Here is a 26608-nt window from a genome sequence, read left to right as displayed (position 1 = left end):
TTAATAGATTCTCCCATTCACGAAATTAAAATTGCAAATCATTTGTTGCACATACTCTCCAGTTCTTTTTCTTCAGAGCAGTTAACTATTTCATACACTGCATTTTCTTTTTTTCCATGTATCATAGTTATGGTCTATGAGCTGTATTTCCAAAGTGGGCCTACAGCACTTAGAAAGGCGCCTGGGAGACAACGGGGTGCGACTGACCTCTGTGGAGTGCACGGGAGCATAGGAAACCCCAAGAGAGAAACATTTAAACTGCAAGATGATCTCCTGCAGGAGGAGGACTTCAATCCTCAGGCCCTGGCACATGCGAACCCCGCCCTCACAGGGAGGGATGGCTGGCCACGCCCATCGGGGCGGGGCCGAGGCCGGAAGCGGCTCCCGCGGCGGAAGCCCGGGCTGGGCGGACTATTAGGTACCTCCTCCCGACCTGCCCCGGGCTTATGGCCCCGCCTACCCTAAAGTAGGCGAAAGGTCGGCGGTGCCAGAGGTGCTGCTGGGCACCCGAGCAAGACCGCCCGGGAACTGACAGGCCGACTGTCAAGACGACAGACCATGGCAAAGGAGCCGAAACCCATCAGCCCGCTCAAGAACCTGTTGGCCGGCGGCTTTGGCGGCGTGTGCCTGGTGTTCGTGGGGCACCCTCTGGACACGGTCAAGGTGCGCTAGGGTGTGGGATGCGGGCTCGGGGAGGAGGCCCGGAAATCAGGGTCCTTCCTGCCAGACGTGGGCTCTGGACAGAATGGGGGGGGGAGGGCGGGGAAGTAAGGGAGGGGGGGTATATAAGATTCGATAAGAAACCTAAGGAGTGTTGGGAAAGTGTATAACACACATGAGCACGGAGTCTGGATTCGAGTTACCCCTGGATCACAAATAAAAAAAACCAATCTAGACAGTCACTCAAGGATGTGGGTAGAAGCTGTCGCTGGCGCCTCAAAAAGCCACCCAGTGCCAAGTGGGGGAGTCCTTAAACCACCACATCAAAGCTCCTATTGCTGTGGCCCACAGTCAGGGGAAAGGAAATGTGTCTCTCCCCAGAGCTCTGATTCCGGCTGATTCCTAACATTTTACCCTAAAGGTTGAAAGCGGCCCCCAGTAAAAACTTGCCCCAGGAAGACAAAGGCAGAGATGACATAATCTGAGATACTTGTCTGGGACCAATATCTCATTGCCAACTTTCTCTCTCTCTCTCTCTCTCTCTCTCTCTCTCCCTCCCTCCCTCCTTCCCCTCCTCCCTCTCTCCCTCTTCCCTCCCTCTCTCCCTCCCTCTCTCTCTCTGTCTCCCTCTCCCTCTCCTTTCCCTGTCCAAGGCACTTGGCCATTTTCAGCCTAGATCACCCCATGGTAGCCTGAAAAGTCTATTACATACAGGATCCCTGGATGAAGCAAAAATATCCTTAGGGACTGGACTGAGTTATTTCCAAGAAAAGCAGATGCCCAGCTTTACCTGAGGCCAGCCTCATGTTCACAACTCCCAGATGAAGTCTCCCAGGGTCAAACCTCTCTGTGGGAGAGAGGAAATTCAACAGGGCTCTTTCCTTGATCTTTCTTACCTCACTCCTCCACTCTTCTCCTCAAAACACTTTCAGCCACAGCTTGCTGGAGACCAAAGTCCATGTCCTCTGACTTTGCATTTGATGCTTCGTTATAGATTTCTATCCTGTCTCTAGATACAGACTTGAAAAAATACATAAGATACTGGATCCAGTTGCTCTGCAGAAAAATAGTTTCATAGTTTTTTTTTCCCTCTTGGCAGGCTTGGGCAACAGTCTCCTTTGATGCCTTTCATTTAAGGGAGAAAATGCCTTGAGGTAGAACTCATACTGGGTTCATTCTATAGCAAGAGCAAGGATTAAAGCACCTGGGTCAGGACATTGGGCAACATGCAATCAGTGTTTTGCAGATGGTAAATGCTATGTGTATATTAGTGCTTCTAGTAAAGAGCAAATAACCTCTATTTCTGCCCTCAGTCCATAGAGGTAGAGATCTCGTTAGAGCTCAGCATCTGAGGCTTTAAAAAAGAAAGAAATGAAAACCAAAGCCCCTTATTTGAGAATTTGTATGTGTGTATATGTATTTTTTGTTGTTGTTTATGTGGTACTCAGGAATTGAATCCAGGGCCTCATGCATGCTAGGCAAACACTCTACCACTAAGGCACATTCCCAGCCCCTTATTTGAGCCATACATAAATTGTGCTCCTACTTTTATATCCTCTTGTCCTTGGTTTTACCCTCAGGAAAGGCCCAGTGACCTGTGTACCAAATTATAAATGACTGAAAATATCTGCTGGCATTGTGACAACTCAGAGTAGTCTACACCAAAACTGAAGATTACTGACTGCAGCCCTTTTGACCTCAGGAAACTAGGCAGGCCCCCAAATAAAGTCTGACCTTGAAGATACTTTTCAAAAGTTCAAGGCACGGGGCTGGGAAGGTGGCTCAGTGGTAGAGGGCAAGAGGCCCCGGGTTTGATTTCTCAGCACCACCTAAGCAGAAAAGGCCAGAAGTAGTACTGTGGCTCAAGTGGTAGAGTGCTAGCCTTGAGCTGAAGAGCTCAGGGACAGAGCCTAGGCCCAGAGTTCAAGCCCCACGACTGACAAAAAAAAAAAAAGAAAGAAAGAAAAGAAGTTCAAGGCAAAGGAGCTGTGGTCCTGAAACACTACAGAATTGGGAACTTGAGGGGCAGAACCTTATGGAAGGTGACATTAGGCAGGAATTGAAGGGGTGATTGAATTCTGAATAGAAGAATAAGATTTACACAGTTTGGCATGTGCTGCTATTACAGAATGCCTGAAACTGGTAGGTGATGAACGTAGATTTATTTTTTTATAGTTCTAGAGGTTTGGAAAGTCCAAAGTCCATAGGCCTATATCTAGCCAGACCCATCCTGCTGTGTCATCTTATGGTGAAAGATGAAAGAGCAAGAGATCAAACTCAAATCTTAAGCCTTTTTATAACTGGTATTAACTCATTTATGAAGGCAGAACCCTTATGAACTAAACACCTCCAATAAAGCTCACCTCCCAACACTGTTATACCTAAAGATTAAGTCTCTTAACACATGATTAATTGGAGTCAGAACAAGTATGGGCTGGCAAGTACAGAATCAGAATATGAAATAAGACCAGCTTGGGGAAGGGGGAGGAGGGTGGGAATGTAGCTTAGTGGTAGAGTGCTTGCCTAGTATGCATAAAGCCCTGAGTTCTATTCTTCAGTACCACATACACAGAAAAAGCCAGAAGTGGCGCTCTGGCTCAAGTGGTAGAGTGTTAGACTTGAGCAAAAAGAAGCTCAGGCCCAGAGTTCAAGTCCCAGGACTGACAAAAAAAAAAAAAGGAAGGTGGGGAGGTGGGGGCAAGGATAATGATGTAACTCTGTAGTTCCAACACTTGAGAGGCTCAGCCAGGGAGATCATGAGTTTGAGGCCAACATCAGCTGCATAGTAAAACTCTGTCTCAAAAAATAATCAAACATGGGCTGGAAAGGTGGCTCAGTGGTAGAATGCTTGCCTTGCATTCATGAGGCTCTGGGTTCAATTCCTCAGTACCATATAAGCAGAAAAAGCCAGAAGTGGCACTGTGGCGCAAGTGATAGAGGGCTAGCCTTGAGCTGAAGAGCTGAGGGACAGTGCCCAGGCCCAGAGTTCAGGCCCCATGACCGACAAAATCATCATGATCATCATCATCATCAGACAGAGGGGCTGGGAAGGTGGCTCAGTGGTAGAGCGCTTGCCTTGCATGCCTGAGGTCCTTGGTTCAATTCCTCAGCACCACATAAGCAAAAAGAAAAAAGCCGGAAGTGGCATTGTCGCTCAAGTGGTAGAGCGCTAGCCTTGAGCTGAAGAGCTGAGGGACAGTGCCCAGGCCCAGAGTTGAGGCCCCACGACCAGACCCAAAAAAAATAAAGTCTCAGACAGAGCCGGGTACCAGTGGCTTATACCTGTAATCCTAGCTATTCAGGAGACTGAGATATGAGGATCAAGGTTCAAAGCCAGGCTGGACACCAAGCTCCACAAAACCCTTTATATCCAATTTATCACCAAAAAGCCAGACGTGGAGATGTGGCTCTAATGGTAGAACCCTAACTTTGAGCAAAAAGGCTAAGGGACAGTACCCAAGCGCTGAGTTCAAGCCCCAGGACCAGAAAATAAAGGAACAATGTATTGAAAAAGGTGTTTTGGAAAAGTTAGTATAATAGCAATCTTCAGAAAGATTTGAAGCTGAAGAACAGGATGCAGGAAATACATCCAGGAAAATATTGTAGAAGAAAAAACTTCACATCAGTTATCAATTACAATATAACAATTTTCCCTAAGACTTGGTGGGTTAAAACAAGAAACATTCATTAACTCTCACAATCTTTTTTTTTTTTTTTACTCTCACAATCTTTTTGAGTCAAGTTTTAGGAAACACCTTGAATGTATGATCTGGTTCAGAATCTTGCATGAGATTATATTTAATAAATTAACTGGCATCTAGAAGATATAAAAAAAATACAAGGGCTGGGAAGGTGGCTCAGTGGCAGAGTGCTTGCCTCCCATGCATGAGGCCCTGGGTTCGATTCCTCAGCACCACATAAGCAGAAAAAGCCGGAAGAGGCGCTGTGGCTCAAGTGGTAGAGCACTAACTTTGAGCTGAAGAGCTGAGGGACAGCACCCAGGCCCAGAATTCAGGCCCTACAACTGACAAAAAAAAACAAAACTCAGTAACAAAGGATCTAAATAGAACTTTCTCTAAAGAAGATATACAGGCTGGGAAGTTGGCTTACTGGTAGAGTGTTTACTTAGCATGCATGAAGCCCTAGGTTCAATTCCTTAGCACCACATAAACAGAAAAAGCCGGAAGTGGTGCTGTGGCTCAAGTGGTAGCATACTAGCCTTGAGCAAATGAAGCTCAGGGACAGTGCCCAGGCTATGAGTTCAAGCCCAAGGACTGACAAAAAAAAAAAAAAAAAAAGGGGGGCTAGGAAGGTGGTTCAATGGTAGAGTGTTTGCCTTGCATGCATGAGGCCCTGGGTTTGATTCCTCAGGACCACATAAGCAGAAAAAGCCAGAAGTGGCGCTGTGGCTCAAGTGGTAGAGCCCTAGTCTTGAACTAAAGAGCTGAGGGACAGCTCCCAGGCCCTACAACCAACAAAAAGAAGAAGAAGAGGAGGAGGAGGAAGAGGAGGAGGAGGAGGAAAATACAAATGAGCACATGAGCCAGGTGCTGTGGCTCACACCTAAAATCCTAGCTTCTCAGGAGGCTGAGATCTGAGGATCATGGTTCAAAGCCAGCCCAGGCAGGAAAGTCCCTGAGACTTTCCAATAAAAGCCACTAGAAAACCGGAAATGCTTGAGCTGAAGAGCACAGGGACAGTGCCCAAGCCCCATGACCAACAGGGAAAAAAAAAAAAATGAGCACATGAAGCAATATTCAACCAGGTACCCATGGCTCCTGCCTGTAATACTAGCTACTCATGGGGCTTAGATCTAAGGATTGCCATTCTGAGCCAGGCCAGGCAGGAAACTCCATGAGACTCTTCTCTTCAGTACACTACTCAAAAGAAAAACAAAATCCAGAAGTGGTGCTGTGGCTCAAGTAGTAGAGCACTTGCCTTGAGCAAAAGAAGCTTAGGGACTGTGCCCAGTTCCAGAGGTTCAAGCCCCAGGACTTTCAAAAAAAGCAGTTTAGAATTGACATTTTAGTTGCCATTTAGCATTACCTGTGACACTTAGCTTTATATGTCAAATATTTGAATCAGTGGAAGCTTACTTAAAACCTATTGGACCTGTATAGACTGGTATAGAAGCAAAGGCTGACATTCCTTAGACTTATAAGGGAACTTGTCCTACCTTCCTGTTAAAACTAAAATATCAGTCTCTTTTTTGTGTGCCTTAAACTGAACTTAGCTCTTTTATGGTCTTTTAGATTGCTGACCGCAGATCTTGGGATTTCTCATCTTCCATACTTCCCATGAGCTGATTTTTTTTTTTTTTTTTTTTTTTGTCGGTCGTGGAACTTGAACTCGGCCTGGGCGCTGTCCCTCAGCTCTTCAGCTCAAGGCAAGCACTCTACCACTTGAGCTACAGCACCACTTCCTGTTTTCTGGTGGTTTATTGGAGATAGTAGTCTCAAGGTCTCTCCTGCCCGGGCTGGCTTTGAACCGAGATCCTCAGATCTCAGCCTCCTGAGTAGCTACGATTACAGGCATGAGCCACCAGTGCCCGGCTTGATTTTTTTTTTTTAACCAGTCCTGGCTTGAACCCAGAGCCTCATGCATGCAAGGCAAGCACTCTACCATTGAGCCATCTTCCCAGCCCGAAGATACATATTTTCTACTGATTCAGTTCCTCCTGAAATCACCGTGTGATCATGATCAACTGATACATAGATATACAAAATATAGTGTACAAGGGGATATTATTTATCAATTAAAAAAAAGGAATGAAGTACCAGTACCAGTGAGCTAAGTCTAAATCTATAAGCTTAAAGGTACAAAATTTCCCGTTTAATTTGACAGACAGATGGACTATTACTAGCAGTTCTGAGTCTATAAGCTGATTCATTTTAACTTCTTTCTGGTTTCAGGTCCGGCTGCAGACACAACCACCAAGTTTACCTGGACAGCCTCCCATGTACTCTGGCACCTTTGACTGTTTCCGAAAGACTCTTATAAAAGAGGTATGGTATCTAGGGGCTGGGAATGTGGCTTAGTAGTAGACTGCTTGCCTAATATGCATGAAGCTCAATTCCTCAGTACCACATAAACAGAAAAAGCTGGAAGTGGCACTGTGGAGCAAGTAGTAAAAGAGTGTTCATCTTGAGCAAAAGAAGTTCAGGGACAGTGCCCAGGTCCTGAGTTCAAGTCCCAGGACTGGCAAAAGAAAAAAAGTAGAGGTATTGTATCTAGTGAATCTTACTCAGAGGACCATATTCAGGGGTTTTATTTACTATGCTTACTCCCAAGGGATATGACAATTTTGTGTAAATCTGCTGGGGTTTTAGCTTTTCTACAGGGTACTCACTGCTACCCTGTATCTTTCTATCGCTATCTGTCCTAGAGTTTGATAATTCTAGCTACTGATTTGTTTATTTGTTTTAGTACTGAGGATGGAATCCAGAGACTCTGCTGTGCTAGGCAAGTGCTCTACCACTTGAGCCAATCCTTTTTTTCTTCTTCTTTTTTTTTTTTGGTTGGTCATGGGGCTTGAACTCTGGGCCTAGACGCTCTCCCTCAGCTCTTCAGCTCAAAGCAAGAGCTCTACCACTTTGAACCACAGTGCCACTTGCGGTTTTCTGGTGGTTAATTGGAGATAAGAGTCTCATAGACTTTTCCTGCCTGGGCTGGCTTTGAACCGTGATCCTCAGATCTCAGCCTCCTGAGGAGCTAGGATTACAGGCATGAGCCACCAGTGCCCGGCTATAAGACCAATTCTTGTTTTTGTTTTTGTTTTTGTTGGTCATGAGGCTTGAACTCTGGGCTTAGGCACTATCCCTGTGCTCTTCAGCTCAAGGGGAGTGCTCTACTGCTCGAGCCACAGTGGCACTTCTGGTTTTCTGGTGGTTGATTGGAGATCAGAATCTCACAGACTTTCCTGCCCAGGCTGGCTTTGAACCAAGATCCTCAGATCTCAGCCTCCTGAGTAGTTAGGATTACAGGCATGAGCCACCTGCACCCGGCTTCCCACTTCTTAAAACGGGTACAGTGACACATGTTTGTAGCCCTAGTGTCTTAGGAAGCTAAAGCCTGATTATCCTTAAGCCCATGAGTTCAATCCTAATCTGAGATCTGAGGATCATGGTTCGAAACCACTCTTGGCAGTCAAGTCCCTGAGCCTTTTTATCTCCAGTTAATCACCAACAAAGCTAGAAGTGAAGCTCTGCTAGAGGTAGACTGCTAGCCTTGAGAAAAAAAGGCTCAGGGACAGTGCCCAGGCCTTGAGTTCAAGGCCTGGAAGCACCAGCACATACACACATACACACACACACACACACATACACACACACACACACACACCATTAAGGGTGGTGGTGGTTGTATATAGATTCTGCTTTTATGGTTTCTTACAGGGCATCACAGGACTCTACCGGGGTATGGCTGCACCCATCATTGGGGTCACACCCATGTTTGCTGTGTGCTTCTTTGGGTTTGGTTTGGGGAAGAGACTACAGCAGAAATCCCCAGAAGATGTGCTCAAGTGAGTATTCATCGGCCTGGGGCACCCAGTGCTGTTCTCTTTGGTGTTATGACATAGTTAAAGGGAAATAACATTGACAAACTGGCAGTAAAAGTGCCTTTGGCCCCTAGAGCTGAGTTTCACATGAAAGAAGTATCTTACTTGGGGCTGGGAATGTGGCTCAGTGGTAAGAGTGCTTGTCTAGCAGGCATGAAGCACTGGGTTTGATTCCTCAGTACCATACACAGAAAAAGCCAGAAATTATGCTATGGCTCAAGTGGTAGACTTGAGCAAATGAAGCTCAAGCCCCAGGACCAGCACCAAAAAAAAGGAAAAAGTATCTTAGTTTCCTTCAGAACACCCAGAGAAACCACCCAAAAATGGGGGTGAAGAGCAGTAGAATAGGATGGTATATGGTACACATTCCAAAAAAAAAAGTCTCTAGTGCTCAGTACTGGTGGCTCACGCCTGTTATCGTAGCTATTCAAAAGGCTAAGATCTGAGGATCACAGTTCAATTAACCACTCAAAAACCAGAAGTAGGGGCTGTGAAGGTGGCTCAGTGGTAGAGTGCTTGCCTTGCATGCATGAGGCCCTGAGTTCGATTGCTCAGCATCACATAAGCAGAAAAAGCTGGAAGTGGTGCTGTGGCTCAAGTGGTAGAGCACTAGCCTTGAGCTGAAGAGCTGAGGGACAGCGCCCAGGCCCAGAGTTCAGGCCCCAAGACTGGAAAAAAATAACAACAACAACACAGAAGTGGTGCTGTGATTCAAGTCATTGAGTGCTACTCTTGAGCACAAAGAGACTCAGGGACAGCACCCAGGCCCTGAGTTGAAGCTACACAACTGACCCCCCCCAAAAAAAAAAAATCTCCAGTCCCAGAACTTTAAATGTGCCCAACCTAAGGTTAGACATCCTGGCAAGAAGAGCACTTATTGGTTTCATAGGGGTCAATTCAGCTGTTGAGAAGACTCCTTTTGGGGATAAGCAGTGTGAAGCTGGCTGTGTATGAAATCAAATGTCTTGATTATTTAATAGTCAGCCTATGTAACTGAGATAGCTAGTGTTCCCTCCTTGGGAAGAGTGCAGGGGGGGCTGAGATTGTGGCTTAGTGGTAGAGTGCTTGCTCAGCATGCATGAAGCCCTGGGCTCAATTCCTCAGTACCACATACACAGAAAAAGCCAGAAGTGGCACTGTGGTTCAAGTTCTAACCTTGAACAGAAGCAGCTCAGTGATAGTGCCCAGGCACTGAGTTCAAGCCCCAGGACTGGCAAAAAAAAAAAAAAAAAAAAAAACAACCCACAAAACTGGTGTTCTCTGGCCAGGCACCAGTGGCCCATGCCTATAATCCTAGCCACTCCATAGACTGAGATCTGAAGATCGTTGTTCAAAGCCAACCCAGGCAGGAAAGTCCATGAGACTCTTATCCCCAAATTACCACCAGAAGTGGCACTGGGACTCCTAAGTGCTAGACCAGTAGCCTTGAGCAAAAGAGCTCAGGGACAACACCCTCAGTTCAAGACCTATGACTGACCCCCCCCCAAAAAAAAGAAATGCTGGAATTGGTACCATGGTTCAAGTGGTAGAATGCTAGGCCTTGAACCAAATAAGTTCAAGGACATTCTCTAGGCCCTGAGTTTAAGTCACAAAAACAAAACAAAACAAAAATCCTGGTGTCCTAGCTAAAGCAAAGAAACAATGACGACATTCCATACATCTATTTGGCAACTTTGACCTTTGTATATTGGACTCCTTTTGGATGAGTCTGGCTTGAAGACTTAGTTTTCAGAGTCCTCACACATCCAAACCAGTTTGTGAGGTTTGTCAACTCTATTTGCTAAGTCATAGGGATCTGATTGAAATAATGAATACAAGGGCTGGGAATGTGGCTTCGTGGTAGAGTGCTTGCCTAGCATGCATGAACCCTGGGTTTGATTCCTCAGTACCACATCAGTAGAAAAAGCTAGAAGTAGCACCAAGGCTCAAGTGGTAGTGTGTTAGCCTTAAGCAAAAGAAGCTCAGGGACAGTGCCTAGGCTCTGTATCAAGACCCAGGACTGGCAAAAAAAAAAAAAAAAAAAAAAATTTGACAGGATTTCCTGCCTAGGCTAGCTTTGAATCACACTACTCAGATCTCAGTCTCCTGAGTATCTAGGATTTACACATGTGAGCCACTGGTGTCTGGCTTTTTCTCAGCATTATAAGGCATAGTCCTTGCAAGTAGCAACCAGCCTCTGCCCATAGAGATGGCTGACCTTGAAGCTGTCCTGCTTGAGTCTTGGCTGAGAATGTTCTCAGGCCCATGGTAGAGCAAGAGAAGTTAGATTGGAGGGGAACTCATTCAAGATCTTAGGTTACTGGCTTTCCCCCAGTAACCTAGCATTCTGCAGATAAACAAGGCTCTTAGAAGGATAACAACTTGTTCATAATGATGGAATACAGCAGGCTCAGGGGGGAAAAACCATGTCTTACTCTAATGTTTCTCCTTTATTTATTTATTTATTTATTTATTTACTTTTTGTTGATCATGGATCCTGGGCCTGGGCGCTGTCCCCTAGCTCTTCAGCTCAAGGCTAGTGCTCTACCACTTGAGCCACAGCATCACATCTGGCTTTTTCTGTTTATGTGACGCTGAGGAATCAAACCCAGGGTCCCATGCATGTAAAGCAAGCACTCTACCACTGAGCCACCTTCCCAGCCCATCTAATGCTTCTCCTTTTGATAAGGGATTCTGAGTGTGTTCCTAATGAGACTAGGCCTCAAGGCTAGGCTCCCATTGCTCTTGACACTGAGACAATTGCTATAGGAAACTTAATACCAGTATATACCCAGAACTTGGCTTTTGTTTGAAATTGGATTTATTTGTGGCTGTATTTCTCTTTTCTTTTTCTTTTCTTTTCTTTCTTTCTTTCTTTTTTTTTTTTTTTTGGTCGGTCTTGGGGCCAGAATTCTGAGGCTGGGTGCTGTCCCTCAGCTCTTCAGCTAGCACTGTACCACTGAAGCCACAGCGCCACTTCTGGCCTTTTCTGCTTATGTAGTGCTGAGGAATCGGACCCAGGGCCTCATGCATGCAAGCCAAGTACTCTACCACTGAACCACCTTCCCAGCCCTATATTTCTTTTCAATCCAAGTCCAAAATCATCTCTGCTGGAATTACCTCTGTCCTTGGTGAATAATCACAATATTTGTTTTTGTGTATATGTGTGTGTGTGTTTTCATGCAGCTATCCCCAGCTGTTTGCAGCTGGAATGTTATCTGGTGTGTTTACCACAGGAATCATGACCCCTGGAGAACGAATCAAGTGCTTATTACAGGTAAGGGTGGGATTGGGAAGAGGAAGCAAGCTTTTTCTATTCAGTATAGAATTTTGTATGTATTTTAATGACCTTTCAACCCTTAATACTGGCTTTAGGTTAGTTAGTGTTGTACAAAACAAGGGTTTCAGGAACACAGAAGCAATAGCAATAGAATCAAGAAATATCATAGTGGGCTGGGAATGTGGCTTAGTGGTAGAATGAAGCTTTGGGTTCGATTCCTCAGTACCACATAAACAGAAAAGGCCAGAAGTGGTGCTGTGACTCAAGTGGTAGAGTGCTTGCCTTGAGCCAAAGAAGCTCAGGGACAGTGCCCCAGGCCCTGAGTTCAAACCCCAGTACTGGCAAATAAATAAATAAATAATATATATATATATGTAATATATATATATGTAATATATATATATATGTAATAGTGTAGCAAATTAACAAACTATCATGAGGCATCAGCCCAGATCTATCCATTAATTACTTTGTAAACTAAAAGGTGAGTCATGTTTCATCAGAGGTGTGGGAGGCTGCTCATGCCTGAGTTTGGCATATCCCTAGCAATTGTCTGAAAGCCTAATGCCTTTGCAATATATTCCATTCTATAATTTTGCCATTTCAAGAATATTTAAATGACTAGGTACTGATAGCTTCATGCCTGTGATCCTAACTACTCAGGAGGCTGAGATCTGAGGATCACAGTTCAAAGCCAGCCAGGGTAGGAAAGTGCCTAAGACTCTTATTTCCAATAAAGCATCAGAAAACCAAAAGTGGAGCTGTGGCTCAAAGTAGTAGAGTGCTAGCCTTGAGTCAAAAAGCTAAGAGAAAGGACCCAGACTCCAATGTGGAAACTTTCAGATTGCCTTTTTTTTTTTTTTTTTTTTTTTTTTTTTTTTTTTTGTCGGCCGTGGGGCTTGAACTCTGGGCCTGGGCGCTGTCCCTCAGCTCTTCAGCTCAAGGCGAGCACTCTACCACTTGAGCTACAGCACCACTTCCGGTTTTCTGGTGGTTTATTGGAGATAGGAGTCTCACGGTCTCTCCTGCCCGGGCTGGCTTTGAACCGTGATCCTCAGATCTCAGCCTCCTGAGTAGCTAGGATTACAGGCGTGAGCCACCGGCGCCCGGCATGCCTTTTTTTTTAACAGCCTAATTTTCTGGAGATTTCATTCAGATTGATGCATATATGAGTAGTTCATTCATTTTTGTTTTCCTGCTGAGTTGTATTTGTGGCTTGGATGTACTGCATTTTAACCATTTATTGTTTGAAGGACATCTGTGTTCTTTTTAGTTTGAGTTATTATGAATAAAGATGTTATAAATATTCAGAGATTTATGTAAGAGAATGTCATTTTTTTCTGAAGTAATTGCCTAATAATATGGTTGCTAGGCAGAATAGTAGTTGCATTCTTAACGTTGATTTTGTTTTTGCTTTTGCTGGTCCTGGGGCTTAAACTCTAGGCCTGGATGCTAGCTACTCTACCATATGAACCACATGACTTCTGGCTTTTTCTCAGTAGTTTATTGTGATAAGAGTCTCATGGACTTTCCTGCCTGGGCTAGCTTCAAACTATGATCTTCACATGTCAGCTTCCTGAATAGTTAGGAATATAGGCACTTGGTTTTAATATTGATTGATTGATTGATTGCCACCAGTCCTAGGGCTTGAACTCAGGGCCTGGGCACTGTCCCTGAGCTTTTTTTCTCAAGGCTAGCACTCTACCACTTGAGCCACCATGCCACTTTTGGCCTTTTTTTTTTTTTTTTTTTTTTTCTGTTTATGTGGTACTGAGGAATCGAACCTAGGGCTTCATGCATGCTAGGCAAGAACTCTACCACTAAGCCACATTCCCAGCCTCTTTGTTTTTATTTTTGCTCAAGGCTAGTGCTCTACCTCTTGACCCACAGCTCCACTTCTATCTTTTTTCTGGTTAATTGTATATAAGCATCTCCTGGACTTTTCTGCCTAGGATGGCTTTGAACTTTGATGCTTGAGATCTAAGCCTCCTGAGTAGCTAATATTTACAGGCATGTTAGAAACAGCTCAGGATGTTAGGGTATTGTTTAGAAATAAGGAAACCATCTTGAAAGGGACTCAGCAAGGCAAAGTTTACTTCTGTGAAGGGTGACCGTCAGCCAAAAATCTGACAAGCAAGCACACAGAACAGTTAGGCAGCTCCCTTCTGATCCCTAACACAACAGGCCCTGCCCCTCTGTTCATATTGGCTGAGCTCAGGTTCATAATGTGCTCATGATTGGCTAGTTTCTAAAGGGTAGGATGCATTTATTAAAAGTCTTTGAGAACCAGCGCTGGTGGCTGACACCTGTAATCCTAACTACTCTGGAGGCTGACCTGAGGATTGAGAGATTGAGGTTGGAAGCCAGCCCAGGAAGGAAAGTCCAAGAGACCCTTATCTCTAATTAACTACTGTAAAACTGGAAGTAGACCTGTAGTTCAAGGTGGTAGAGCACTAGCCTTGAGAGGGATAGGGGGGGACTCAAGGGCAGCTCCCAGGTCCTGAGTTCAAGCCCTATCTCTGACAAAAAGAAAAAGCATTTGAGATAATCCTAGCTACTTAGGAGGCTGAGATCTGAAGAACATGGTGGTTCAAAGCCAGCCCATGCACAGAAGTGGCTCTGTGGCTCAAGTGGTAGAGCACTCGCCTTGAGCTGAAGAGCTGAGGGACAGCGCTCAGGCCCAGAGTTCAAGCCCCAAGACCAACAAAAAAAGAAAGAAAAGAAAAAGAAAAAAGAAAGTAGCAGAGGGTGTATGTTTTTTTGTTTTATCAATTGTGGGGCTTTGGCTCTGGGCCTGGGCACTGTCTCTGAGCTCTTCACCTCCAAGCAAGTGCTCTACCACTCTAGCCACAGTGCTACTTCTGGTTTTCTGGTGGTTCATTGGAGATAATAATCTCATGGGCTTTCCTGCCTGAGATGGCTGGCTTTGAACCGTGATCCTCAGATCTCAGCCTCCTCAGTAGTTAGGATTATAGGTAGGAGCCAGCAAAGTGCAGATGTTACTTTCTTGAACAACTTGAGACATGTCTTAATTCTTCTGCCATGTTGAAACAACCAGTTAAGACAAAAATGTTACATTTCAAAAACTCTTCTTTATCACAAAGCATTTCCTCTTTCCCTTCCTTATTTGCAGATACTGGCTTAAGAAAATAAGCCACAAGAGCCTAACCACCAGGCCAAAGCAGGAACTTTTAAACAACCAATTTTGATAGAAAAGAAGTTTTTAGCCTGGTGCTCGTGGCTCATGCCTGTAATCCTAGCTATTCAGGAGGTTGAGATCTGAAGATTGCGATTCAAAGCCAACGGGGGCAGGAAAGTCCATGAGACTCTTATCTCCAATTAATCATAGAATAGGTTGGAAGTGACCCTTGGCTCAAGTAGTAGAGCTAAAGAAGCTCAGGGACAGTGCCTAGGCCCAGAATGCAAACCCTAAGACCAGCAAAAAAAGAAAAGAAAAGAAAAGAAGCCTTTTCTCATAGGTTGGAGCCACTGGCACCTAGCTTGGTTCTTCTCTGCATAGTGTTTCCATTGCTTGTCTTTTTTCATTGTTCAGTTTGAAATCTTCCTGGTTTTGAGTATAAGTGATATTAGAATCCTTCACGACCATCCCAGGGGACCATGCAAAGGCAGGCAGGCACAGGAGAAAGATTATTGTAAGGCTTATTTGAAGGGCCATATCTCCCCGGGAGAGAGAGAGCATGGAGTCTGCCCTTATCCAGGTGGAAGGTAGGTCTGGAGGAGGAAGTGAGGGCAGAAGTAAGAGTATGCAAGGTAGATGTGGGTGGAGAGAGGGAATGGCCAGCTATATGGCAGGAACTCTAGGGCAGGGAGGAGCTCAGGTTAGGTGAAGCTGAGGACCCAAGGTGGGGATAATACTAACCAGTGAGCTGGGCACTGGTGGCTCAGGCCTGTAATCATAGCTGCTCAGGAGGCTGAGATCTGAGGATCACAATTCAAAGCCAGCCCAGGCAGGAAAGGCCATGGGACTCTTATATCCAATTCATACCAGAAAACCAGAAGTAGTGCTGTGGCTCAAGTGGTAGAGTGCTGGCCTTGAGCTAAAGAGCTCAGGGACAGTGCCCAGGCCCAGAGTTCAAGCCCAATGATTGACCAAAAAAAAAAAAAAACTAGTGATATTTCCATTTAAACCCAAATATTTGCATATTCTGTTGAACTCTGTACTTTATTTAAACTTCCTGTTTCTCTGACAGTATGGAAGCAGGAAAGAAAAGGATGTGGTCTCATTACTGTTAGGTGGTGGGAGAGATCTAGGTTCTCCATGTTGACACGTGAGGGTGGGGCACTTTTACTGCTGGGTGAGGGAGTGAGGGCTGGTGTCTCCACCGAGATCACAGGGTAGGAAAATGCTGGCTTCCAACTCTTAGGGATGAAAGTCCTAGTAGGCCTAAACCAATTCAACCTCTACAGCAGGTTGTATGCCGCATTACAACCTTATTAGAGTGCAAGTCTTGGGCTGGGAAGATGGTTTAGTGGTAGAGTGCTTGCCTAGCATGCATGAAGCCCTGGGTTCGATTCCTCAGTACCACATAAACAGAAAAAGCCAAAGTGGCACCGGAAGTGGTGCTGTGGCTCAAGTGGTAGAGCGCTAGCCTTGAGCTGAAGAGCTGAGGGACAGCGCCCAGGCCCACCGTTCAGGCCCATGACCGGACCCAAAAAAAAAAAAAAAGTTTTCTTGTCCTAGACTCCATTGGCTCATACCTTTAATCCTAGCTACTTAGAAGCTCAGATCTAAGGATCATAGTTCGAAGTCAGCCTGGGCAAGAAAGTCTGTGAGACTCTTGCCTCCAATTAACTACCAAAAAGATGGAAATGGCACCATGGTTCAAAGTGGTAGAGTGGTAGCCTTGAGCACAAAAGTTCAGGGCCAGTACGCAGAGCCTGAGTTCTAGCCCAAGGACCTGTGTGTGTGTGTGTGTGTGTGTGTGTGTGTGTGTGTGTGTGTGTGTGTGTGTGTGTGTGTGTGTGTGTGTGTGTGTGTGTGTGTGTGTGTGTGTGTGTGTGTGTGTGTGTGTGTGTGTGTGGTCTTGAACTGTGGGCTTGGGCGCTGTGTGTGTGTGTGTGTGTGTGTGTGTGTGGTCTTGAACTGTGGGCTTGGGCGCTGTGTGTGTGTGTGTGTGTGTGTGTGTGTGTGTGTGTGTGTGTGGTCTTGAACTGTGGGCTTGGGCGCTGTGTGTGTGTATGTGTGTGTGAGTGTGTGTGTGTGTGTGTGTGTGTGTGTGTGGTCTTGAACTGTGGGCTTGTGCGCTGTGTGTGTGTATGTGTGTGTGTGTGTGTGTGTGTGTTGAGTCTTGAACTCTGGGCTTGGGCACTGTCCCTCAGCTCTTCAGCTCAAGGCTAGCACTCTACCACTTTAGCCACAGCGCCTCTTCCAGCTTTTTTCTGCTTATGTGGTGCTGAGGAATCGAACCCAGGGCCTCATGCATGCGAGGCAAGCACTCTACCACTAAGCCAACTTCCTAGCCCCCCAATTTTTTTTTTAAACAGTTTTCTTTTTCTTGTTGGGCACTGGTGGCTCATGCCTGTAATCCTAGCTACTCAGGAGACTAAGATCTGATCATTGCAGTTCAAATCCAGCTTGGGTAGGAAAGATTCTGTGAGAGTCTTATCTCTGATTAACCAGCCAAAAACTGGCAGTGAGAGTATGGTTCAAGTGGTAGAGTGTTATCCTTGAGTGAAAAAACTAGGGGACAATACCTTAGATCATAGTACAAGCCACTACCTTCACAAAGAAACACACACACACACACACACACACACACACACACACACATACGAACACAGGTCTAAAATAAAGTAGCAAGTTTCCTTTTTTTTGGTTGGTCATGGGGCTTGAACTCAGGCCTGAGCACTATCCCTCAGCACTTCAGCTCAAGGCTAGCTCTCTACCACTTGAGCTACAGTGCCACTTCCAGTTTTCTGGTGGTTTATTGGAGATAAGAGTTTCACAGCCTGGGGGCTGGGAAGGTGGCTCAGTGGTAGAGGGCTTGCCTTGCATGCCTGAGGCCCTGGGTTCGATTCCTCAGCACCACATAAGCAAAAAGAAAAAAGCCGGAAGTGGCGCTGTGGCTCAAGTGGTAGAGCGCTAGCCTTGAGCTGAAGAGCTGAGGGACAGCGCCCAGGCCCAGAGTTCAGGCCCCACGACTGGACCAAAAAAAAAAAAAAAAAAAAGAGTTTCACAGCCTTTCTGAGGCTTTTTTGAACCTCGATCCTCAGATCTCAGCCTCCTGAGTAGCTAGGATTACAGGAGTGATTACTGGCAGCAAGTTTCTTTTTTTTGCAGACACCACCTGTGTGCTGCCAGGATACAGTATCTTCCTTCTCCATTTCAGCTAGGCAAGTGTATCTGTTTCATCTATTGGCTGCCTGTCAAATTGGAATCTGATTGGACTTGCTGACAAACTCTGCCATTCACAATGAGCTTTCCTTAGTTTACTAAGCAGTGTATACTGCTGCTGCTGCTGCTGCTGCCGCTGCTGCTGCTTCTTTTTTTTTTTTTTTTGTCAGTCATGGGGCTTGAACTTGGGGCTTGAGAGCTAGCCCTTAGCTCTCCAGCTCAAGGTGAGCACTCTACCACTTGAGCCACAGCACCACTTCCCATTTTCTGGAAGTTTATTGGAAGATAAAGAACTTCATGGCCTTTCCTGCCTGGGCTGGCTTTGAACTACAATCTTCAGATCTCAGCCTCCTGAGTAGCTAGGATTACAAGCATGAATCACTGGTGCCTGACTCAGTGCATCTTTTTTTTTTTTTTTTTTGCCAGTCATAGGGCTTGAACTCTGGGCCTGGGCACTGTCCCTCAGCTCTACCACTTGAGCTACAGCACCACTTCTGGTTTTCTAGTGGTTTTTATTGGAGATAGGATTCTCAAAGTCTTTCCTGCCTGAGCTGGCTTTGAACTGAGATCCTCAGATCTCAGTCTCCTGAGTAGCTAGGATTACAGGCGTGAGCCACCGGCACCTGGCTTCAGTGTATGCTTCTTAAGCTTCAATTACATGCCAGAATCATCCTGCCCCACCACCTTCAAATTAATGAGATTGTTCTCAGTCTTCACTCCTTCCTTGAGCCTTTCAAGATCCCTGGCAAGTGCTGAAGTCTCCTTGGCTGCCACTTCACATAAAAAGGTACCACCAAGCTGGGCATTGGTGGCTCACACTTGTAACCCTAGCTATTCAGGAGGCTAAGATCTGAGGATCGTAGTTTGAAGCCAGCCAGGCAGGAAAGGCCAGTTAACCCTCAGAAAACAGGAAGGAGTCTTACCCATGATCCTCAGATCTCAGCCTCCTGAGTAGCTAGGATTACAGATGTGAGCCACCAGTTCCTAGCTATGACTCTCTTTTTAATACTTCTTTTATGTTCCTCAAAAATACTTTTGAGTTTTATATATGCAAAGCCTGTTGTTTTATGCACTTGTATCAGATCAGTTTGTTTTGTTTTATTTTGTTTTGCCAGCCCTGGATTTTGCCAGTCCTACAGGCATGAGACTCAGGTGCCGGGCTTCATATTGTTATTCCCCCCCCCTCCCCCCAGTCCTGGGGCTTGAACTTAGGGTCTGGGTTCTGTTCCTGAGCCTCTCTGTGCTCAAGGCTAGCCCTCTACCACTTGTGCCCCAGCACCACTTCCATTTTTTTCTGTGTATGTGGTACTGAGGAATCGAACCCAGGGCTTCATGCACCCTAGGCAAGCACTCTACCACTAAGTCACATTCCCCACTCCCATTATTGTTATTTTAAATAAAATGTTTTTACTTTTTTCTATTTTAATGCTGGTCCTTGGGCTTGAACTCAAAGCCTGCATGCTGTCCCTGAACTCTTTTTACTCTTGGCTAGCACTGTACCACTTTTTGGTGGTTAATCAGAGATAAGAGTCTCAAGGACTTTCCTGCCCAGGCTGGCTTCGAATTGCAATCCTCAGATCTCAGCCTCCTGAGAAGGAGGTTGTGAGGCACTGACACCTGGCTCAGTGTTGTTTCTAATTTCATGTTCTTCCATCCATTCCAGATTCAGGCATCTTCAGGGGAAAACAAGTATACTGGCACGATGGACTGTGCAAAGAAACTGTATCAGGAGTTTGGGATCCGAGGCTTTTACAAAGGAACTGTGCTCACTCTAATGAGAGGTAATCCTTGAGGCTTTCTAATTGTGGTCACCTGAGGAGAATCTGCCACTAAAAGGTCTTTTACTGGGTTACCCAATTCACGTCGGCACATGGCAAAGCTCTGGTAATACCAGCAATGTATATCCTGGTACTTGGAGTATATCCATGGGCTGCTTGAGTAGATATATCATGGGTGACTACATGTAGGAAACTATTTTTAATTAGTCATGGGACTTGAATTTAGAGCCTGAGTGCTGTCCCTGAGCTCTTTCACTCAAGCCTAGCACTCTACCACTTTGAGTCACAGCATCATTTCTTGTTTTCTAGTGGTTCACTGGAGATAAGAGTCTCACTGACTTTCCTGCCTGGGCTGCCTTTGAACCACCATGCTCAGATCTCAGCCTTCTGAGTAGCTAGGATTAAAGACATGAACCACCATGGTCTGGCTTGTGCAGTGGATTTTTAAAGATGAAATGATATCACATGCTTTTTATACTTATGCCAATTTTTGAGCAGTGTGTGATAGCTGCAAAGTCATTATTACAAAGAAGATGTGATTGCTGGACCTTCTCAGGATCTTCGAATGATCTTGTGCCAAGATAAGCTCTTCTAAGTACAAGAAGTCTGAGGGAAGCCGGGCGCTGGTGGCTCACGCCTGTAATCCTAGCTACTCAGGAGGCTGAGATCTGAGGATCGCGGTTCAAAGCCAGCCCGGGCAGGAGAGACCGTGAGACTCCTATCTCCAATAAACCACCAGAAAACCGGAAGTGGCGCTGTAGCTCAAGTGGTAGAGCGCTCGCCTTGAGCTGAAGAGCTGAGGGACAGTGCCTAGGCCCAGAGTTCAAGCCCCACGACCGACAAAAAAAAAAAAAAAAAAAAAAAAAAGAAGTCTGAGGGGCTACCAGTAGATCATGCCTGTAATCCTAGCTATTCCAGAAGTTGAGATCTGAGGATAGTTCCAAGTCTATAGGCAGAAAAGTCTCTGAGATTCTTCTCCTTCTTCTTCTTCTTCTTTTTTGGTTGAACTCTTTACCACTTGAGCCACAGCACCACTTCTAGCTTTTTCTGCTTATATGGTGCTGAGGAATTGAACCCAGGGCCTCATGCATGCAAGGTAAGCACTCTACCACTGAGCCACCTTCCAGCCCCTCTGAGATTCTTTTTTTTTTTTTTGCTGGTCGTAGGGTCTGAACTCTGGGCCTGGGCACTGTCCCTCAGCTCTTCAGCTCAAGGCTAGTGCTCTACCACTTGAGCCACAGCACCACTTCCAGCTTTTTCTGCTTATGTGGTGCTGAGGAATTGAACCCAGGGCCACATTCATGCAAGGTAAGCACTCTACCACTGAGCCACCTTCCAGCCCCTCTGAGATTCTTATCTCCAATTAACCACCAAAAAACTAGAAGTGAAAAAGAAATAAACTAGAAGTAGAGCTACGGCTCAAGTGGTAGAGTCCCAGTTTTGAGCAAAGAAGTTAAGAGACAGTGCCCAGGCCCTGAATTCAAGCTCCAGTACCAGCACACAGAAATAAATAGAAAGTGGAGCTGGGCACCAGTGGCTCATGCCTGTAATCCTAGCTACTCAGGAGGCTCAGATCTGAGGATATTGGTTCAAAGCCAGCCTGAGCAGGAAAGTCCATGAAAATCTTATCTCCAATAAGCCACCAGAAAACCAGAAGTGTCACTGTAGCTCAAAGTGGTAGAGTGCTCACCTTGAGCTGAAGTTCTGAAGGGACAGCGCTTAGGCCCAGAGTTCAAGCCCCATGAGCGACAAGAAAAAAAAAAAAAAAAGAAAGAAAAAGAAAATGGAACTGTGGCTCAAGTGATAGAGTGGTAACCTTGAGCACAAAAACATCAGGGACAGCAACTAGCACAAAAATGAATGAATGAGGGCTAGGAATGTGGCTTAGTGGTAGAGTGCTTGCCTAGCATGCATAAAGCCCTGGGTTCGATTCCTCAGTACCACATACACAGAAAAGCCAGGAGTGGCGCTGTGGCTCAAGTGGTAGAGCACTACTAGCCTTGAGAAAAAGAAGCTCAGGGACAGTATCCAGGCCCCGAGTTCAAGCCCCAGGACTGGCAAAAAAAAAAAAGAGTGAATGAAAGAAAGAAATTGGTGTGGCTTTTATAAATTTTTAATTCCCCTCTTTCTTGCTTCAACAGATGTTCCTGCCAGTGGGATGTATTTCATGACCTATGAATGGCTGAAAAATATCTTTACCCCAGAAGGGAAGAGGTGAGCTCACCAGTAGAACTTTAGAAGCCGATTTCCCCACTCACGGGAGGGTGGGCCTTTCCTCTGGGTAGATCTTATTTCTTGCTCCATTTTACACTTTCCTCTTGCAGTTGCTGAGGTCCACCTTACTCTGTGCCTCGCCCAGCAGAGCGAGTATTTGAAATAGGTGCAATGATACCTCCTCCAAAGAGCAGCAGCTACCATGTCAATGGAGCCTTGCCCTTGGACCTCCTCCTTCCAGCCAGTTTCTCCCTCTAAGTGACCTTCCCATCTGCTACGGATGGGATGGTCTGAAGGCCACTTATACAGCCTTTGTCTTACTGGGGCTGTGGTTGGTGTTCTGCAGTGTCAGTGAGCTCAGTGTACCTCGTATCCTGGTGGCTGGAGGTGTTGCAGGAATCTTCAACTGGGTTGTGGCAATTCCCCCAGATGTACTCAAGTCTCGCTTCCAGACGGGTGAGTTTGTTGTTGTTGTTGTTTTCGTTCTGTTTTTTGTTTTGCCAGTCCTGGGGCTTGAACTCAGGGCTTGGGCATTGTCTCTGAGATTCTTTGGCTCAACGCTAGCACTCTATCACTTGAGCCACAGCACCACTTCCGGCCTTTTCTGTGTATGTGGTACCTGAGGAATGGAACCCAGGGCTTCATGCATGCTAGGCAAGCACTCTACCACTAAGCCACATTTCCAGCCCCCGGAACAGAGCTCTTCACATCCTGAAGAATACATACTCTCCATGGCAAAATCTAACCTATGTCTCCCTCACAGTTTTAATCTGTGTTCTAGGAACCCCTAAGTTTTGTTTTTATATCACTGTAAACACAAAATAAGTCATAGAAGAAATCAAATGTGGCTGGGCACAGGTGACTCATGCTTGTCATCCTAGCTATTCAGGAGGCTGAGATTTTAGGATTGTGATTTGAAGCCAACCCAGGCAGGAAAGTCTGTAAGACTCTCAGCTCCACTAAACTACCAAAAAGGCTAGAAGTAGAGCTGTAGCTCAAATGGTAGAGCCACTAGTTTTGAGTAAAAAGAATCTCAGGGACAGAGCCCCGGCCCTAAGTTCAGCCCCAAGACTGGCAAAAATAAATCAATCAATGGGGCTGGGAAGGTGGCTCAGTGGTAGAGCGCTTGCCTTGCATGCATGAGGCACCACATAAGCAAAAAGAAAAAAGCCGGAAGTGGCGCTGTGGCTCAAGTGGTAGAGCGCTAGCCTTGAGCTGAAGAGCTGAGGGACAGCGCCCAGGCCCAGAGTTCAAGCCCCACGACCCCCCCCCCAAAAAAAAAAATCTCTTGTAGCCAGGACCAGTGGTTCATGCCTGTAATCTAGCTACTCAGGAAGCTGAGATCTGAGGATTGCAGTTTGAAGCCAGCCCAAGCAAAAAAGTCAGTGAGACTCTGACTCAGAAAAAGCCAGAAGTTGGGCTGGGAAGGTGGCTCAGTGGTAGAGTGCTTGCGTTGCATGCCTGAGGCCCTAGGTTCTATTCCTCAGCACCACATAAGCAAAAAGAAAAAAAGCCGGAAGTGGCGCTGTGGCTCAAGTAGTAGAGCGCTAGCCTTGAGCTGAAGAGCTGAGGGACAGCACCCAGGCCCAGAGTTTAGGCCCCATGACTGGACTCCCCCTCCACCCCCCCCGCCAAAAAAAAAAAAAAAGAAAAAGCCAGAAGTGTCACTGTGACTCAAGTGATAGAGTGCTGACCTGAGCACAAAGAGGCTCAGGAATAGAGCTCGGTCCCTGGGTTCAAGCCCCAGGACTCGCTTTAAAAAAAAAAAAAGAAACTTTTATATTCATCTGCTCAGGCTGGCTTCAAACCTCAGTTCTCAGATCTCAGCTTCCTTAATAGCTAGGATTATAGATGTGAGCTATTGGTTTCTGCTATGAACTACTTCTTCACCTTAGGGTATTCTCTTTCTGGTGCATCCCCCCTCTCACCCTAAAGGCAGACAAACTATTAAGTTGTTCCTATGTAGGTTTCCATGGTCAGGTTAGAAGCTTCTGGAAGCCTTCAAAATTCGCTTCTGCTTTGCAGCACCTCCTGGAAAATATCCTAATGGTTTCCGAGATGTGCTCAGAGAGTTGATCCGGGATGAAGGAATCACATCCTTGTACAAAGGGTTCAATGCAGTGATGATCCGAGCCTTCCCAGCCAATGCAGTGAGTATCTGGCAAGCAGGGTATTTTCCCTTCTGGACTCAGAGTAAGTGCACGATTTTGCTTGCTACTGGCATAGCATTGGGGATTCATACTCAGACTCAGCCAGAGCTGTATCATGTGCTTGCTTTCCTGAAGTTGTCAGAAGGATTGCTTTTGGAGGGGCTCTGAGATCTGGAACTTTGATTTCTTTTTTTTTCCCCCCTCCTCCCACCTGGGACTTAGATTTTTTTTTTTGACCTGGACATCAGAAATGGGCAGTTGTAGGACATGTATTTTCTTCCCATTAAGAATGAGAGAGAGGGGCTGGGAAGGTGGCATAGTGGTAGAGTGCTTGCCTCGCATGCATGAAGCCCTGAGTTCAATTCCTCAGCACCACATAAACAGAAAAAGCTGGAAGTGGTGCTGTGGCTCAAGTGGTGGAGTGCTAGCTAGGCTTGAGCAAAAGCAGCTCAGGGACAGTGCCAATGTGCAGGAAAGTCTGGGAGACTCTTATCTCCAAAAAACTATCCAAAAAGCCCCAAGTACAACTCAAGTGTAGAGCACTAGCCTTGAACAAAAGCAGCTCAGGGACAGCACCCTGGGCCGAGTTCAAGCCCCAGGAGCAGAGAAAAAAAAAAGTATAACTTGCTTTTTTTTTCATGGGTTTTTTTAATTTGTTTTGTTTTTTGCCAATCCTGGGTCTTGAACTCAGCTTTTTCTGTGTATGTGGTCCTAAGGAATTGAACCCAGGGCTTCATGCATGCTAGGCAAGCCCTCAAGCACTGAGCCACATTCCCAGCCCTTCCTCAGGGTTTTGGTTAAGAAAGGCTCTCACTAGGTAGCTCTGGCTTACCTGACACTACTGCAGCCCAGACTAGCCTTGAACTCAATATCCTCCTGCCTTTGCCTCTGAAATGCTGGGATTCCAGGTGTGTACCACCAGGCCCAACTTGCCTTGCTTCCTGGATGTGCATTGAGAATAGGGTTAGGAGGGGGATTCTGGTTCTAATATGACCAACCAGGCATGGTGCTTTGTAGTGGTGTCTTTCAAAAGGTCCCATTTCTGTTGGCTTCTCTCTTCTTCTCCACCCCTAGGCCTGCTTCCTTGGCTTTGAGGTTGCCATGAAGTTCCTTAATTGGATCACCCCCAACTTGTGAGGAAGAAGGTTGAGGCTTCTGCATGCTGGACACTGTCATGGAGGAGAAGCAGTGGGCAGGACTGGCAGTTCTGAAGGGGTGAGGGGAGGGAGAATGGTGGAATCAGAGCTCTATGCATGGACATGGTGAACCTATTGCCTTAAAGACATCCTCTACCTTGTATAACCACCTGGTAATGCCATTTGGAAACTTGAATTCACTCTTGTCACTCTAAGGGATCTCACGATGGAATACGTAGCTTCTAGACCAGCTAACCACCTGTGATCAGATGCTGGCTCTCGACTCTACCCAAAATCCTCCTCACCTAAAAAGGTGATTATCAGCCTGTCACTGAAGACGCCTTACAAATGCTTTTTCAACCAACTCATCAGATGCTGAGATCTTGTTTAAATCCGAACTGGGAACACTCAATTGATTTACAAGGTGTCATCTAATCCTGGGGTGTACATAAAAATATGGACTTGTGGACTTAAGGCCCACATCATATTCATCCAAGAGGTCTGGGTAGATATGTCTTGGAAGAGATAGCTTGTTTAACCATTGAATTTTGATTATGTTTATGGCTAGCAAATAATCATACATAAAATTGGAGTAGCCTAATTTCCCCAGGAGAAGATGGGAGAATTTGTTTTTCTTCCCACACAATGAGGACATTCTGAGACTGCTAGGGTAAGTGTGAAAGCTCAAGGGTATAGGAATGCTTTTTGCACACTCTTTCCTCATGAGAGCACCCACATTTAACAGGGTACAATAAATACTGTTTCTAATTTTTGCATCGTGCCATATTTTTGTTTTCCTTTTGCTTCTGGGACATTTCATAAGGTAGCCTGTGGCCTTGGTAGAAGTTGTCAGAGATCTAGTATCATCCCCCTCGGAGAACCCTAGGCCACTGTCCTAATGGGAAGGAGAAAGCCAGAGTTTACTGGCTGCCCCAGCTGTTCAAGGGAGGTAAGTTAAACAGGGTGACTTGATTGGTAACTCTTCACATAGCCTTATGTGGCAATCAGACAGGCTGGCCTCCATAAGGCTGTGTGTGTGTGTGTGTGTGTGTGTGTGTGTGTGTGTGTGTGTGTGTGTGTGTGTGTGTGTGTGTGTGTGTGTGTGTGTGTGTGTGTGTGTGTGTGTGTGTGTGTGTGTGTGTGTGTGTGTGTGTGTGTGTGTGTGTGTGTCCTCCATAAGGCTGTGTGTGTGTGTGTGTGTGTGTGTTCTGTCCCTGAGCTTTTTTGCTCAGGGCTAACACTCTACCACTTGAACCACAGTTCCACTTCTGGCTTTTTTTGTTAGGTGGCAATGTCTCATGGACTTTCCTGCCCAAATTAGCTTCACACCTCAATCCTCAGATCTTAGCTAGGATTACAGGCATGAAGCCATCAGTAACCAATCCTTTTATTCATTTCTCTCCCTTGTCCAGAGCCACGTGGTTATCTGACAGATGGAAAAGTCGGTTGTTCTAAGCAGACAAAAGCAATCCTGGCTTTAATGTTACTGTGCTTTCTG

At 45.9% G+C, this 26608-nt stretch overlaps 1 protein-coding gene across 1 annotated transcript; it reads left to right on the top strand.

Moving 5' to 3' along the window:
- The first annotated feature begins 426 nt into the window (after positions 1-426).
- Slc25a20 (solute carrier family 25 member 20) lies at positions 427-25884 on the top strand. The gene is made up of 9 exons (XM_070017721.1): positions 427-663; positions 6573-6665; positions 8055-8182; positions 11384-11474; positions 19496-19613; positions 21752-21824; positions 22171-22280; positions 23850-23974; positions 25049-25884. The coding sequence occupies exons 1-9, from the start codon at positions 559-561 to the stop codon at positions 25109-25111; spliced, it is 906 nt and encodes a 301-aa protein (XP_069873822.1). The 5' UTR covers positions 427-558; the 3' UTR covers positions 25112-25884.
- The last annotated feature ends 724 nt before the right edge of the window (positions 25885-26608 follow it).

The sequence above is a fragment of the Dipodomys merriami genome, unplaced genomic scaffold (genome assembly GCF_024711535.1).
Source record: "Dipodomys merriami isolate MVZ:Mamm:240054 unplaced genomic scaffold, mDipMer1.0.p SCAF_125, whole genome shotgun sequence".
NCBI classification, from domain to species: domain Eukaryota; kingdom Metazoa; phylum Chordata; class Mammalia; order Rodentia; family Heteromyidae; genus Dipodomys; species Dipodomys merriami.
Note: the sequence above shows the minus strand (reverse complement) of the source record. Positions and strands in the feature narration are given on the sequence as shown.